This window comes from Octopus sinensis, unplaced genomic scaffold, assembly GCF_006345805.1.
Source record: "Octopus sinensis unplaced genomic scaffold, ASM634580v1 Contig19108, whole genome shotgun sequence".
In the NCBI taxonomy this organism is placed as follows: Eukaryota; Metazoa; Mollusca; class Cephalopoda; order Octopoda; family Octopodidae; genus Octopus; species Octopus sinensis.
Window position 1 is genome coordinate 132,170 of NW_021836178.1, and position 13,755 is coordinate 145,924.

The 13,755-nt window shown below is 35.6% G+C and overlaps 1 protein-coding gene across 1 annotated transcript; it reads right to left on the bottom strand.

Annotated features, from left to right (window-relative positions):
* Positions 1–5,670: 5,670 nt before the first annotated feature.
* On the bottom strand, positions 5,671–6,624 carry LOC115231998 (tigger transposable element-derived protein 4-like). Its single transcript, XM_029801868.1, has one exon. The coding sequence runs from the start codon at positions 6,622–6,624 to the stop codon at positions 5,671–5,673; it is 954 nt and encodes a 317-aa protein (XP_029657728.1).
* Between the last annotated feature and the right edge of the window lie 7,131 nt (positions 6,625–13,755).

Consider the following 13,755-nt stretch of genomic DNA (forward strand, 5'->3'; position numbering starts at 1 on the left):
CCCAGAACACCACGTATTTCAAACAATTTAAAGTTGACTTGTTTTGACTATCATGCATTTAGAGAACCATATCCCCAGCAATATTTTTATTCAAAAACGGAAAACACAAAAGATATAGAAAAACACTTTTTAAGGACAGACCGAATCCATTGATCCAATGGATAAAACGCCAAATTTAATTAAAGCTAAACTAACATATTTTAATATGGGGATTTTTTTCTTTGGTTAATAAATCGAGTTTAACATTAACGTTATTTTTAATTTGAATGACAACTGCGAATACTCTGTTTTAAAGACACAATTATATTCATTTAATAGGGAATAATTATCCTTTAACAAAGGAACTGTCATAAACTTAAATTCTCAAACCATCGTTTATTTTGATAAAAAAAGTAGCTTGCAATTGATTATTGATTGGCATTTAGAAAACGATTTCATAAGCAACAAAGCACAAGACTATATTCACGTGTAAGTCGTGACTTGTCGACAAAATAGGATTTTGGGTTAATAAAAGAGGTTGAAATGACCTACATCAAATAAGTCAGTAAATTGAATTTATTCATTTTCAATCAGCTTCTTTTCTCAGTTAATGTCTCGATACAGAATCCAGGGAATCGCCGGTTAGAACGACAAGACAAATTGAAAACTAACCAGATATGTTAATAGGAGTGTTAGTTCAGAGAGTGAGATCACATAACAAACACATTGGTAGGTTTAGAGTAGTTGGTGGGGATGATTGACCTATCCAGTTAACACCACGCTGACTTGTTTATGTTCTGATTTAAAACAGACGGCATTCTGACAGATTTTGACCCCGCGTTAGGGAAGAATACATTACTATTCCGTACGGGCTTGTTTCCGGTCTTGACAGGATCAGGCATGTGAGGAGGAAAGACAGAGAACGTGCCTGCCTTCATTCCTCCGTCCTTCCTTTAAACGCACATATTACTTTTTTGGCTGGTGAAGAGTATTTGAAGACTTGGTCAATTTTGGGGGACTTTTCTTCCTTATAGAGGGGACCCTGTATGGTGGAGGCGAAGGGGTTGGGGTCGAAGTAGGGGTGTGAACGAGCCTCAACTTTGAAGACATTCCCTTTGACTAGTTTTTTATGCTCCTGAGAATCTTTCTATTTATCAAGAACGGGGAATGACCAATTTCTGTTGTTTGTAGTTCTCGTAGGGTTCGGGGGAAGACTTTGGGTAGGGATTGAAACACACATTGGCATATCTAAGACATGACGGTGACCATGACCCATAGCCGGTCCCTTCTTTATATTATTAGTCAAAAAATTCTTTTCTTTGGTTTTTGTGCTTTTTCTTTCATTGTACTGAGGACTGAAGTATTGCACTCTTCCTCCAAATGAGCCCAAATAGCTCCCCGTGCTTGCTCTTTCTATTAGAATCAGTCGTTTCTACAGCTTTTTTCCTGTCCCAGAGTCCAGAAAGGGTTTGCCGACTTGTAGTTTGAGTCCCTCATTTCGGAGTATCCTCCGTCTTTTGATTCCGTCTGAGTAAGACTCACCCTCAAACACGCGGTCAAATTTATTGGAGAAATATCCGTCGAGTTGTCCACACCGACTCTTTGCGAACTGCACAGTGAATTGTCTCCCTTTGTAGGCAGAGTTGTTGAACTCCACTACGGCTATTGACTCTCAAATACATTTTTTGGGGACGTAAGGGTCCCCTATTGTAGTGTAGCCACTTTCTTTAAAAATGCCAAGCTTTTCCAAATCGTTTTTCATTGTAGCTTAGAAACATATTTTTAATTTAAAGGTAATCGGTGAATATATTTATTATTTTTGTGGTATTATGAGTAATTTTCAACATGTCGTTATACTGCATTTTTTAATTTGTCAACTAAGAAGGGATTCTGTTTCGGGAAATAATCACGACCAGCCCCGACGACACAACACGCACAATTCGAGAATAATTATTACTCAACCACACCAGACGTTACTTTTAAATCTCTATTTATGAATGCAATTACCTACCGGGAAGGGCGCCATCGTACAGTGGAAGAACTTACAGAGACATTGAAGGGGTGGGTTGTGGTCACGAGTAAATAGGGAAGTCCTTTGCATGTCATTCTAACTGCCTTTTGTGGGCCACAGGAGTTATATGTCACAAGTATTGTTGAGTATGTCTTTTTATAGAACTGACTGGTCAGTGAGTGGTGTTGAGGACACTCTGGGTATTGGGGTATCTGTTCTTTGTAGTCAGGTTTTTTGTCTCGCTTTTTCCACTATCCATGCTTCATAACAGTGGGGACGAACATGGGGTATATTCTCCACTCAAATGTGAGGGAGATAACGTACATGTGCAGTCTGTGAGTTAATCTTGTCTTATATTCCCAGAATGCAAGTCCCTGACCAGTCTGGTGGGTATAGTTGTATAGTCGTTACTTTCACTAAAATTCTACCGAGGGGGCATTAAAGGAGGAATTGTGTTATTTTCCGTTTTGTACTGTTCTAGAATATTGTCCAGATGTGCTACTTTTCAGTTCAGACAAACATTACAGATCTCCCTAACAAGTCTCCCACTCCATGAATAAAAAACGTAATAAGAAGGAGGATGTGTGGTTCGATTGGAAGGGGGTTGAGGGGTCGATGGTGGTGTGTTATCAGTGGGGGCAGACATTCCACTCGTACTGCGTGGACAGTGGGAATGTCGTCGAATGGAGTTTTCTAGACTGCACTGTGTGCTTGATGTGTAATACTGCTGAGAATAAATCAGGCTTTCTGATGTGTAATGACTTCATTAAGACACCACAATTGTTTTCTTCTCCTTCCACTCCACTCTGTCCTTTCTGGAGTGTGGAAATGTCGTTCTTGAGGTCGTTCTGTGTACTGTGGCTCAATGGAAGCTTATTATGTCGCGAGCCGAGCGCGCGAGCGAGCCAAGCAAGTCGACACCTGTCATCCATATAATTTCCTGAGACCTGTACTCAATAATGAGGAAGTCGATTTTCAAAAACATAAAAAGTATCGACTCAAAAAGAAAACAGAAAATTTCCTAATTAAAAAAGGGAAACAATATCCTAGAAATGTAAACGTCCTAGAAAATGTAAACAGCTTAGAAGAGATGAAAATAATTGCACGTGAGATTCATGAAGCCAATCATTGTGGACATAATGCTTTGGAAGCCTTATGTAGGCAAAGATTTTTATATTGAGGCGACAGATCATTTGCTAAGTTGTTAAAAATGCAATATCTGCAAATTTTCAATTTCAGTAAAACAATATGATGATTCAACTCATATTGTTGCTGATTCGCCTAATATAATAAAATGTTTCAAGTAGATTTAATTGATCTTAAACGATATAAAATTAGCTTATTTTGTAAATTTAAAAATGAAAACAACGATTTTTCTTAGTTAATGTCTGTAATAGACGTACATTCGAAATATGCGTTTACAAGGAGTCTTAAAAATAAAAGTGTAGTAAAGGTGGCGACTAATCTAAATGATATTCTTATGGATTTTGGTCCCAGCAAGTTTCTTCTAGCAGACAACGGAACAGAATTCTGAACTTCAATACACTCCCGAAACTAACAATAAATGTTTTTAGTTCAACTAAAGATAAATTCGAATTCAACTAAAATAAATTCTTCGTATTATGAGAATAAACAGGAAGATGGGAATGCATGTGTCAAAATATGAATCAATCATAGGAGATATAGTATTTATTACAGTCAAAACCCTATACTTGCTGCAATGTGCCTACCAAAGAAGGGGAATTGTTTTTGAAGTGTTGGGACTGTGCTTGGTCGGGTGATGGGCGAGTGATGACTAGAGCGATAATATAAGGAATCAAGTGGAGGCAGAAGTGATGATTAGTCTGGGCTACACCTGTCCCACTTGTCGAGAGATGCCGACTGATGAACTGAAATATGAAATATGTCTAACGGAGAAGGGACATGACTATTTCTGCAATAATTATTCGACTTGAAAAGCAAAATGTGATCACAAGGAGGACATTCAGGCCGTGGGTGGCTATGTAGTTTGCACACGAATAGAGGGTTAGTGAATGTCATCATTGTAGGGCAGGAGGAGCAGCAAGAAGATATTGTTGGATAAAGCATATCCTCCACATATTCGAGTATTGTGGTTGGTGGCATTGCAAGAATGGTTTCTTGGGCATAGCTGACACGACTGAGAATCACCCGTCTTCCCAGTCTGTCACAACTCGGCAAATGAAGAACCATCACCCCCATTCCTTAGTTGTCGACACTACCCAGAGAGGAACGAAATAGATATATTTGCGAGTCGGCTGATGTCTAGTGCACAATGTCTGGAAAACGCTTAAATTCACTCTTGCGATTATCTATCGTCACTTTTAATGTCAGGGGAATCTCCAATACACATAAATAAAAACAATTGTGCCAAGATTTTGAGAGATACAATGTATCAATCGCATGTAATCAAGAGTCAAAGGTCTTGGAATGAGCTGATGAATTACATGGAAACTACCATCTAATCCTACTTCCCAGGATATCGAAGCACTATGGGCAGAAATTCGCTGTCCATAAGACTCTAGACTCTGCCTGATCTGCCTTGACTGTATTCCGTTCGTACATTCCGGGGACTAAGGAGAAGAGAGTGAACTGTCCTCGATATCCCCGCCCTATCGAGCCACTCCCGAGTCCCCCCAGAGGGCAGCCTGCGCTGAGAGTGCTGTCTTACCGTAAATTGATTTCAGAGGGACGGGCTTGAAAATGTTCATTATTGGCCTCCTTCCCTGAAAGGTTTCGGAAATAGTCTGGAATAATGTCCTGGACTATATTTATAACACTTGTCTCATTCCAATCCAAAAAAACTTGATTACTTGTGCCCAGGTGGGGGGTTGTGATGGTTTGAAGGGGGAATTAAAGGTCTGACTCCGAGGAATTCTCCACCCAAAACTGGGAATGCCATTGTTTTGGGCAATTTGGTAATACAAATCAGTACTTGCATTCGTAAGAACATTCATTCGATATTTTTATTATTTTTCAAATTTAGGTTTTTTTTAAATTAATTTAATAATATATTTTACATAAAGTTTGTTAATAAATTAATATTTCCATAACATATACAGTAGACTATTCATTTAACGAAAATGAAAATTGAGCATTCGTTAAATGAATTTAACGAAAAAAATTGTTTAATTAAAAATGTGTCATGTAATCGGTAATTTTAGGTTCCTTCTTTTTAATTTTTGCCAATATAATTCTCAAATTTGTAATTAGGTGAATATGTTCACCAGATTCTTGTAAAAAATATTTTTCAATATTTTCCAAATATTTAAGTGCATCTGCATAACCAATGGGATTGTCATTTGTGCTATCTATTTCTTCATGCTCATTTTCTTCCTCACATTGTATTGTATCAAGATACGCGTTTTCTTCGCAGACGACAGGTGCACAGACAGGAAACTCAATCATAATTTCACTTTTATTATCTCTAATTGTAAGGTGATTTAAATTTAATACCTTTTCGTCAGTGGATTCTTCAAGTATTTTTTCATCTATCTTCGCCCAATTATTTAATGCCTTGTTAAAGCAATTTTTGATAGTGTCCACTGTGACTTCGTTCCAAGCCTCAATAATTAAAGGTAGAGCATACACTAATTTGAATTTGGTAAGTTCATCTGTATATGACAATGTTCCTATATTTGTTCCCATACTCAAATTTCTAGTCATTCCTTTTTTATACAACGATTTAAATGAATGCACAATCCCTTGATCAATTGGTTGAATCTTAGATGTTTCTTTGGAGGAAGAAAATACAATTCGATATTACTGAATTCGCCATCAAAATAGTGAACTGGCGCATTATCTAAAAGAAGCAAAATCTTTCTATTTTCCACACTCATTTTGGAATTTAACCGTTCAACCCAGTTTTTAAAAATTAAACTGGTCATCCAAGATTTATTGCTATTTGCATATTGAATCCCAAGATTATTCATATTAATATTTTTAAAACCATGAGGATTTTTGAATTTTCCGATTACCAACGGATGCTCTTTATCTCCTTCCATATTTGTGCATAATAACAGTGTTATTCGTTCTTTAGAAAATTTTCCTGAAGCCCTTGATTCGGAGTCAAGAACTAATGTTTTTTTTGGAGTACATTTGAAAAAAAGGGCAGTTTCATCGCAGTTGTAAAAATTTTTCGATCCATATTTTTTTAACATGGCTGCAAAGCGTTCATATGAATCTATAAGCAAAACGGGATCCACTAATTGTTCTCCAGAAATCGTGAGTGTTTTTATTTTATACTCTTTCTTAAAGCGTGAAATCCATGGGTGAGATGCTTTGAAATTTTCAATATAAAATCGTTGAGCAATTTTGAGTGCCATTTCGCGTACCATTACATTAGTTATGGTGTGATTACAGAAACGTTTGTTCTGAATCCATGCATATAATGGTTCATATATCTTATCAGTACAACTTTTAAATGTAATATTCTTTTTTTGTTTGTGACGCCTTGATCCATACAATTGCATTTTCTTCAACGTTGAATTGATCACTCCAATAGGCATATTAAACCGCTGAGCCAAATTTTCTTGAGTAACAGCAGGATTATTATTCTTGAAATCAATAACTTCCAGTTTTTGTTGAATTTGATAAGTTTTTCTTTTTTTCTTCATATTGTTCACCCTTGCACACATGGTTTACTACAAAGAAATAGCGAGGAAAAATTATTTTAAAATTTTATCAAAAATTTTAATTTTCGTTATTTAAATATTCGTTAAATATATTTAAATATTCACTAATACAAAGAAAAAAAATTTTATTTTTGAATTTATCTAAGGAAAAACGTAAAAAAATATTTGACTTTCGTAAAATGAATATTTTCGTTAAATTTTTTTTCGTTAAATGGATAGTCTACTGTATTAAATAAATTATTTATACCCAACTTGTTGGTGCCTTCTTGTGATAAATTTAGACCAATGGACGATGCTGAAATTCAAGACTGGGCATTCGACTGGTGTCGATACAAAATTATACTCAATTCCATATTTTTTGACAATTGTTGAGTCTTCTCCAGGCAATCCACCACTCTAATATCTCAGAGACTCAAAAGAGTACACCGAATTCTGGAAATTTCTGGAAAAATGCTGCAGATTTCGCTCACATCGAACAGAAGCCTCCAAAGGTAACCAAAACTCAAATCAAGTCATCCTGGTGGCCGGGGACACGGGTTGTGGGAAATCCACGCAGGTCCCGCAGTATTTGATGGAGAGTGGATACAACAAAATTGCGTGCACACAACCCCGGAGAATTGCCTGTGTTTCTCTAAGCAAGCGAGTGGCTTTTGTGACATTCAACCAACATGGAACAAGCATAGGCTTTCAGGTCAGATTTGAACGAAACAAGTCAAAAGCGACCAAAATATTGTTCATAACAGAAGGATTATATAATTGACGAGGCAGTCATTTCAGACTAAATCGCTCTTCTGGCCTTCCGATGTTGCCAGACTGAGGAGGATACTCAGCGAGACAGGGAGTACTGCTCTATTCGTGAACTGCCGAACACTCAAAACCCAGCAAATCAAATTTATTTGCCAAAATTTGTTTACGATCGGTGTCCTTGATTTACGCTATTTAATCAGATGGGCCATCATTGAGCATAAAAATGTATCAAAAATGTCAAAAAACTCGTGAAAAGGAATAAGAATGTGCAGACCAGTAGAGCGGCCTCCAGATTGCTGAATATTTACATGATTGGCTACACAAATGCAGGCACCCTATCTTCACATTTACCCAAATCGAAGTGGCAAACAAGTTTGAATCTCAAAACATTGAGTTAAGGTGTCCAAAAAGAGTTGATTAAGTTTAGGTAGATAAGAATCAGGTGTAAATTCATTAATATTTAATAATTACGATTTAACACTCTAAACAAACCGGAAATGACGTCGTTTTAATAAAAAAGACGTAAATTTGCAAAAATTGTTGTAATTTACGTTTCCACTAACAATATAAATACATGTTTTGCGTTCCGCGGATGATAAATACTACTTTGAAATGAAGACTTGTTTGTATCAATTTCTCATTGAAAATTTAAACAAAAAGTGCCCTTATCTTTCCGTGTCCAACCTTCTGGAACTTGAAAAGAAGTCAAGAATGGCAAACGACTCAGAATCGACAGCCCGTATATTAGTAGAAATAGCGTCAATCCACCAAAAAAGAGGGGAATGGAACGGACTGTGTGACATAATCCCCGTTTTGTGTCGAAAGAGAGCCCAATTCAAACAAGCACAACACGCCCTAATAAAAGAAGTCTTTGAATATGTGGACAAAACCCCCAATACTGAAACAAAAGTCAGACTAATCGAGACTCTGCTGCAAGTGAGTGAAGGAAAGGTTGAATAATCCCAACTTTGGCAGATCTTTGCAGAAGTGGAGAGAGCAAGACTGACAATGATGCTGTGTAAAATAAAGCAGCAGAAGGGGGACGCAGAGGGAGCCTATGACCTTATGATTCCTGTCCAAGTGGAGACCTTCACTTCTCTCGATAAGCATGAAATGAATCTCTTCATCCTCGAACAGATGCAGCTCTGTCTTAGTCTTTCCAAATATGACAGGGCGGCCATCATCGGGAGGAAAATAGTCCCCTCCAATCTCGAACCAGTTTATTGTTGGTTTTTTGACTGACCAGGATTGGCGGTCGTTGTTTTATACATATATGATTTCGATTGAAAAGCACGTCTGTAACTACCTTGAGGTGGCCAAATATTATTTGGCTATTCTGGAAGCGATCCCTCAGTTGGAATGGAGAAAGGTCTCCGCTGTGGTTTAATAGAGCAGACTCTGGCCAATGCAGTGAATTACGCAATATTGGCCCCACATTGTCCTCAACAAGTCGAGGTTCTCCATCAAATCAGCTCAATCAGAAGACTTGACTTGCTTGTTGAGCATAAGTTTGTTTGGATTGTCAGTTTGTGAGGAATATTCTTCAAGTTTTTATTGAGGCTGAGATTGTCGGCTCAGAACAGTTTTTTGCCAGGTTTTCAGACCTGTTCTGGGAGGATCCTCTGTCTTCGGGTACGTTTGGGTGTGGGGACGTGGAGTTAGAGCAGTTGAGGATTCGGATAATCGAGCATGTTGGTGTTGGTTTGAGTATTAGAGAACATGTGGGTGATAGCCAAGTCGTATGGCTGTATTACCATGTCTCGGGCTGCCCAGTTGTTGCAGTTGTCGGAGGACGAGACTGAGAAGCATTTGTCCAAGTTTGTGGTCGATGGGAGAACATGGGCGAGGATTGACCGGATTAAGAGAGTCGTCAATTTTAGAAAAGTGGAGAAGTATGAGGAGACGTTGGACAGATTGTCATCCACAACTGAACGTCTTATGATGAATGTGTCCAAAGTTGTTCATCTCATTAACAAGGAGGCACTCAAAGCTCTCTGATTTTTCCTTGTTTCCTAATAATTTGGGCTGTTCTTGTAGTTGTTATTCAAATAATTAACAATTTTATGTTAGGAGCTGTGTGTATTTCAACTAGTTATTTTACAAGACAACTAATGTCCACTGTTGTCAATAATCACGTAACTAAGTTGAAAGATGTTTTTAGATACTGATTAAATTTAAAGATTAATTAGGGGTAGCCCAGGGTTGGGTTAGATCAGGGGTGTCAAACTCATCTCGCTTCAAGTTTATAATAATTTTTCATTAAGGAAAGATTATTTATTTTAGTCAAAAACCAAAAAAAAGAAATCTAAATATTTAATCACCATATTTTACTCGTGCTTAGATTTACTTACGGGTGATTGATGTCTTTTTCCAATTCAATTTTTTGATACGTGGGTTCATTCAAAAATTCAAATTTTAATCGCTCTTTCAAATGCGAAAACATTTCATTGATATGTTCGGTAACTGCATTTCTGGTCAAAGAAATCTCTTTAAACAAATGCGAATTATCAAGCTGTTTTCACAAGACATTGTTTGATGAAATCACCATCACAATATGATTTCCCATTCATTGCAAGCATTCTGTTGATTTCATAACTTTGCAGTAACTGATGCATCGATTGTGATTTTTTGTGAAATCAGCCTATGACGAAATCAGATTATTTCGTAATTCATTAAGTTTTAAAACATGCGTTGGGCCTTTTGGTTAATAAACAATTTGGTACCTTCGAAATAATTGTATAATGTATGATTGGAATTTTAATGCTTACTTAAGTTTTATTCTTTGGTATAGGGATTAACTGGTTACATATCCAAGTATTTTTACATCAATTTTTATACAAAAATAGAGAAGTTCCCATTTTGTTGAAACACTCTTTTCATCTTTCAAAAACCGTTTTTAGTTCCAGAAAAAATACGTGACATTGTCAAAAAGATTTACAATAAACTAATTATTTAAAAAATAATTAAAAATATCTTACATATTAAAGGCCCGCAGGTCGCACCTATACATGCAAAGGGCCGAATGTTTGACACCCCTTAAGTAGGAGAATCAAAATTATTTACATATTGAGTGATTTACTTAAATTTGATCATAAATGATTTTCAAACATAACGATGTCATTAAAACAAAATTTGGTCGTAATTAAAACTTTTTATATTTATTTGTAAAAATTGGAAAAATCAACCCTGACCCGATTCTTACCGACAATCGACTGGGTTAAAGCCCATTGGTATCGTCACCAATTCTCAGTAATCTTCCAAACAATGTATATGTTACGGGCAAAGTCATTAATCCGGAGAATTATGTTAATTCCCGGGAATTAATGTTAATTTAATCTAGAAAACTCGTTATTTAATCTTATTCTCTTGTTATAAGTGTATTAGTTAGATTTAGATGTCTGGATTTGAAATTCAAGAATCTCTTTTTTACCAAAAATTTTGAAAATTAATCGAAAAAATCAAATTTTTATATCACTGAATATTGAAATTTTTTTACAGAAAATGGAGAAAATAAAAACAAAACTAACTAAAAAAACTCCGAGACAATATCAATGGCCACTTCGTTATGACGCATTACAAATTTCAGAAATTAAAATATTGATTGTGCCCGGATTAATGACTTTTCCCGTAACATATATCCCGATCACTCAACCTCAGTCAATTTTAGAGAATCTACCCTGGAATGAAACACCAAACGAAATGTCACTCGTTGGTTGTCTACGACGTTGCAACTCGTTCAAGGTCGCAGTAGAATCAGAAATCTGTTTGGTTTTGAAAAAGTGTTATATTTTGCCCATTGTAAGTAAAGGACAACAATCGCGACTTGAGTTTCCCGTGACTGAGTCTCTTTGATTTGTAATTCTATATTGCTGACAACGAACTCAACTACTCCATGCATGTTACGTTACTCTTCGTTAAGCAATTAAAGAGTATAGTATTTACCCTCGTATGGGATGTCACCGTTGTGGATACCTTTTCAAAGTTGAGGATCCATTTTTCCGCTGCGAATCCTTGTTCGGCTGCAAACCACGACAAAAAGATGAAACTACAAAAATATTCTTCCCTCGCGGACCGCTACCGCGTTACGCCAATCGCCCTGGAGACCGCTGGAGCCGCGGGAAAGGAGACCGACTCGTTCCTCAATGAGGTCGGGCAGTCCATCGGGAGGAGGCTTAAGGACCCGAGAGAGGACCTCTGGTTTTGCCAGCGCATCGGTCTGGCCATTGTTCGCGGCAACGCACACTGCGTCCTTGCCGCTGGCACATAACGCTTTTCTTCTATTTCTGTGATTAGATTATAATAAATTTATAGTTGGGAAAAAAAATTAAAGAGTATTGAATAACCGCCTCTAATCAACTGAAAACGTGTTCGTACATTCACAATCATTCATTTATCCTTTTCTTTAGCTTTAAATCATCAATAAATAAAACATGATTGTAGAATTCCAACAAATCAATATCCAAATATGATTATTACTAGGGCAACCAAAAGTCATTAAAGTCATATAAAAAAAAAAAAAAAAAAAAAAATTGTTAATTTATTATTTCCATCATTTTAAATTATTATTATATTTTTATTTACTTTCGATGTAGTTTTATAGGTCATTAATGTCATATTTTTTTCATAAGGTTATATTTTTTCCATAAAGTTATATTTTTTTCATTTAGTCATATAATTAAATTTATAAATTAATAATTAAGCACGCTTAAATATATAAACCTAAAAAATTAAATAAAAAAGAAAATATATAATATAATTAACAAATTACCCAACAAATTCGAAGAGGATGATCACGGGAGACTTTATTGTTTAAAATTTTGTGTTCATGTTAAATATGGAAAAAGTTTCAACGTTGAATAATATCGCCAAACGTTGAAACACAAAGAGAGATTAGAATCAGGAAAATTTAATGTACAAATGAAGTTGATTTCTAAAGATGTGGTTTCCGAAGAGTCTTTTGCAATTAGTTTGGTCGAAATGATGACCAAAACAAACATAGAAAAAACCCAACATTCTTTAAAAAAATATGTTTACATTATTGCTGGGAAAATTGACAACCCAACCAATATTTATTTAATTGACAGTATTTGTGTTGAGACGTGTGATGCAAGTTCAATTTGTCAAACAATTGATGTTACTAAAAGACGAAAAGTTACATTGATGTTACGAAATTACCAAGTTGAGAGAAAAAACTTTGTTTTGTTGTTAACTGATGTTGAACCGTATATGATGTCAGTCACAATTAGCATACGTATATTTTATCCGAATATGATTCACCTTAGTTGTTTCGCCCATTTACTTCATAATTGTGCACTAAAAGTGCGTTCTCACTATCAAGAGATCGATTTCTTAATATCATCGATGAAGATTGTGACGCTTAAAAATAAAAGTCGTCAAAAGCTTTTTTCAGAATTTGGTCTACCTCCAGATGTTGTTGTCACAAGATGGTGCAGCTGGCTTAATGCTGCAACATATTATTCAAAACATTAAAACGAAATCCGAAAGATAGTTTCATCGTTATCGAATTATGGAAAAATTGTTTTGAATGCAAAGAAGGCGATAAATTCTGATTCACTGGAGCGGAACCTAGCAAACATAGCATTTTACAACTGTCTAAGCAAAGGAATAAAGAAATGTGAAAATACTTTTTATACTGTTAAAAATGCTATTCAACGTATTAATTGTATCGACTTTGGGGAAGATCCATGTGAGATTGCACAATATTTAAAAAAAGAACAAATTCAATACCATGGAATAGCTTTCAACAAGCTAATTTGGGATATTTCCCTCCTGAATTATTCGTGTATTTATGGAAATGTCCGGGAACCACATTATCTGTCAAAAGAAGTTACTCGATGCTAAATAAACTTTTAACAAAAGGCAGAAACTTCAAGGATGAAAATATTAAACCTTATTTAATGTGTTATTTTAATTCTTAATAATATAAAAGTTCCACTAGAACTGACGTAAGGTGAATGATTTATTAACCATGTTTTTCTGGGAAGTACGTGGTTGTTGGTAAAATCCAGCCTCTTGGAAAATTTTATTTGAAATTTTGAATTTTTGATTATTTTAATTTACTACAAGTCCAAAAAATTTAAAAATAAGGTTTTTACTAAAAATCTGGTTATTTTAAAATTTTAGTCCCGATTTTTGGTTTCCGCCAGCCAAAAAGGGCCAAAAGATTGCTGAATTTATCTGGCCATAAAGTCATATTTTCTAATTATAAGGTCAACAAAGTCATATTTTTACGGTCACATTTGAATCATTTTAAGGTCATATTTGTGGTTGCCCTAATTATTACAAATATCATAAACTGGATAGTTTTGTGAATGAGTCGACATTTAACGCAGTTTACAGAAATAC

Excerpts from the sequence above, each read along its gene's own strand:
- LOC115231998 (XM_029801868.1), bottom strand. The coding sequence starts at position 6,624 with ATGAAGAAAAAAAGAAAAACTTATCAAATTCAACAAAAACTGGAAGTT.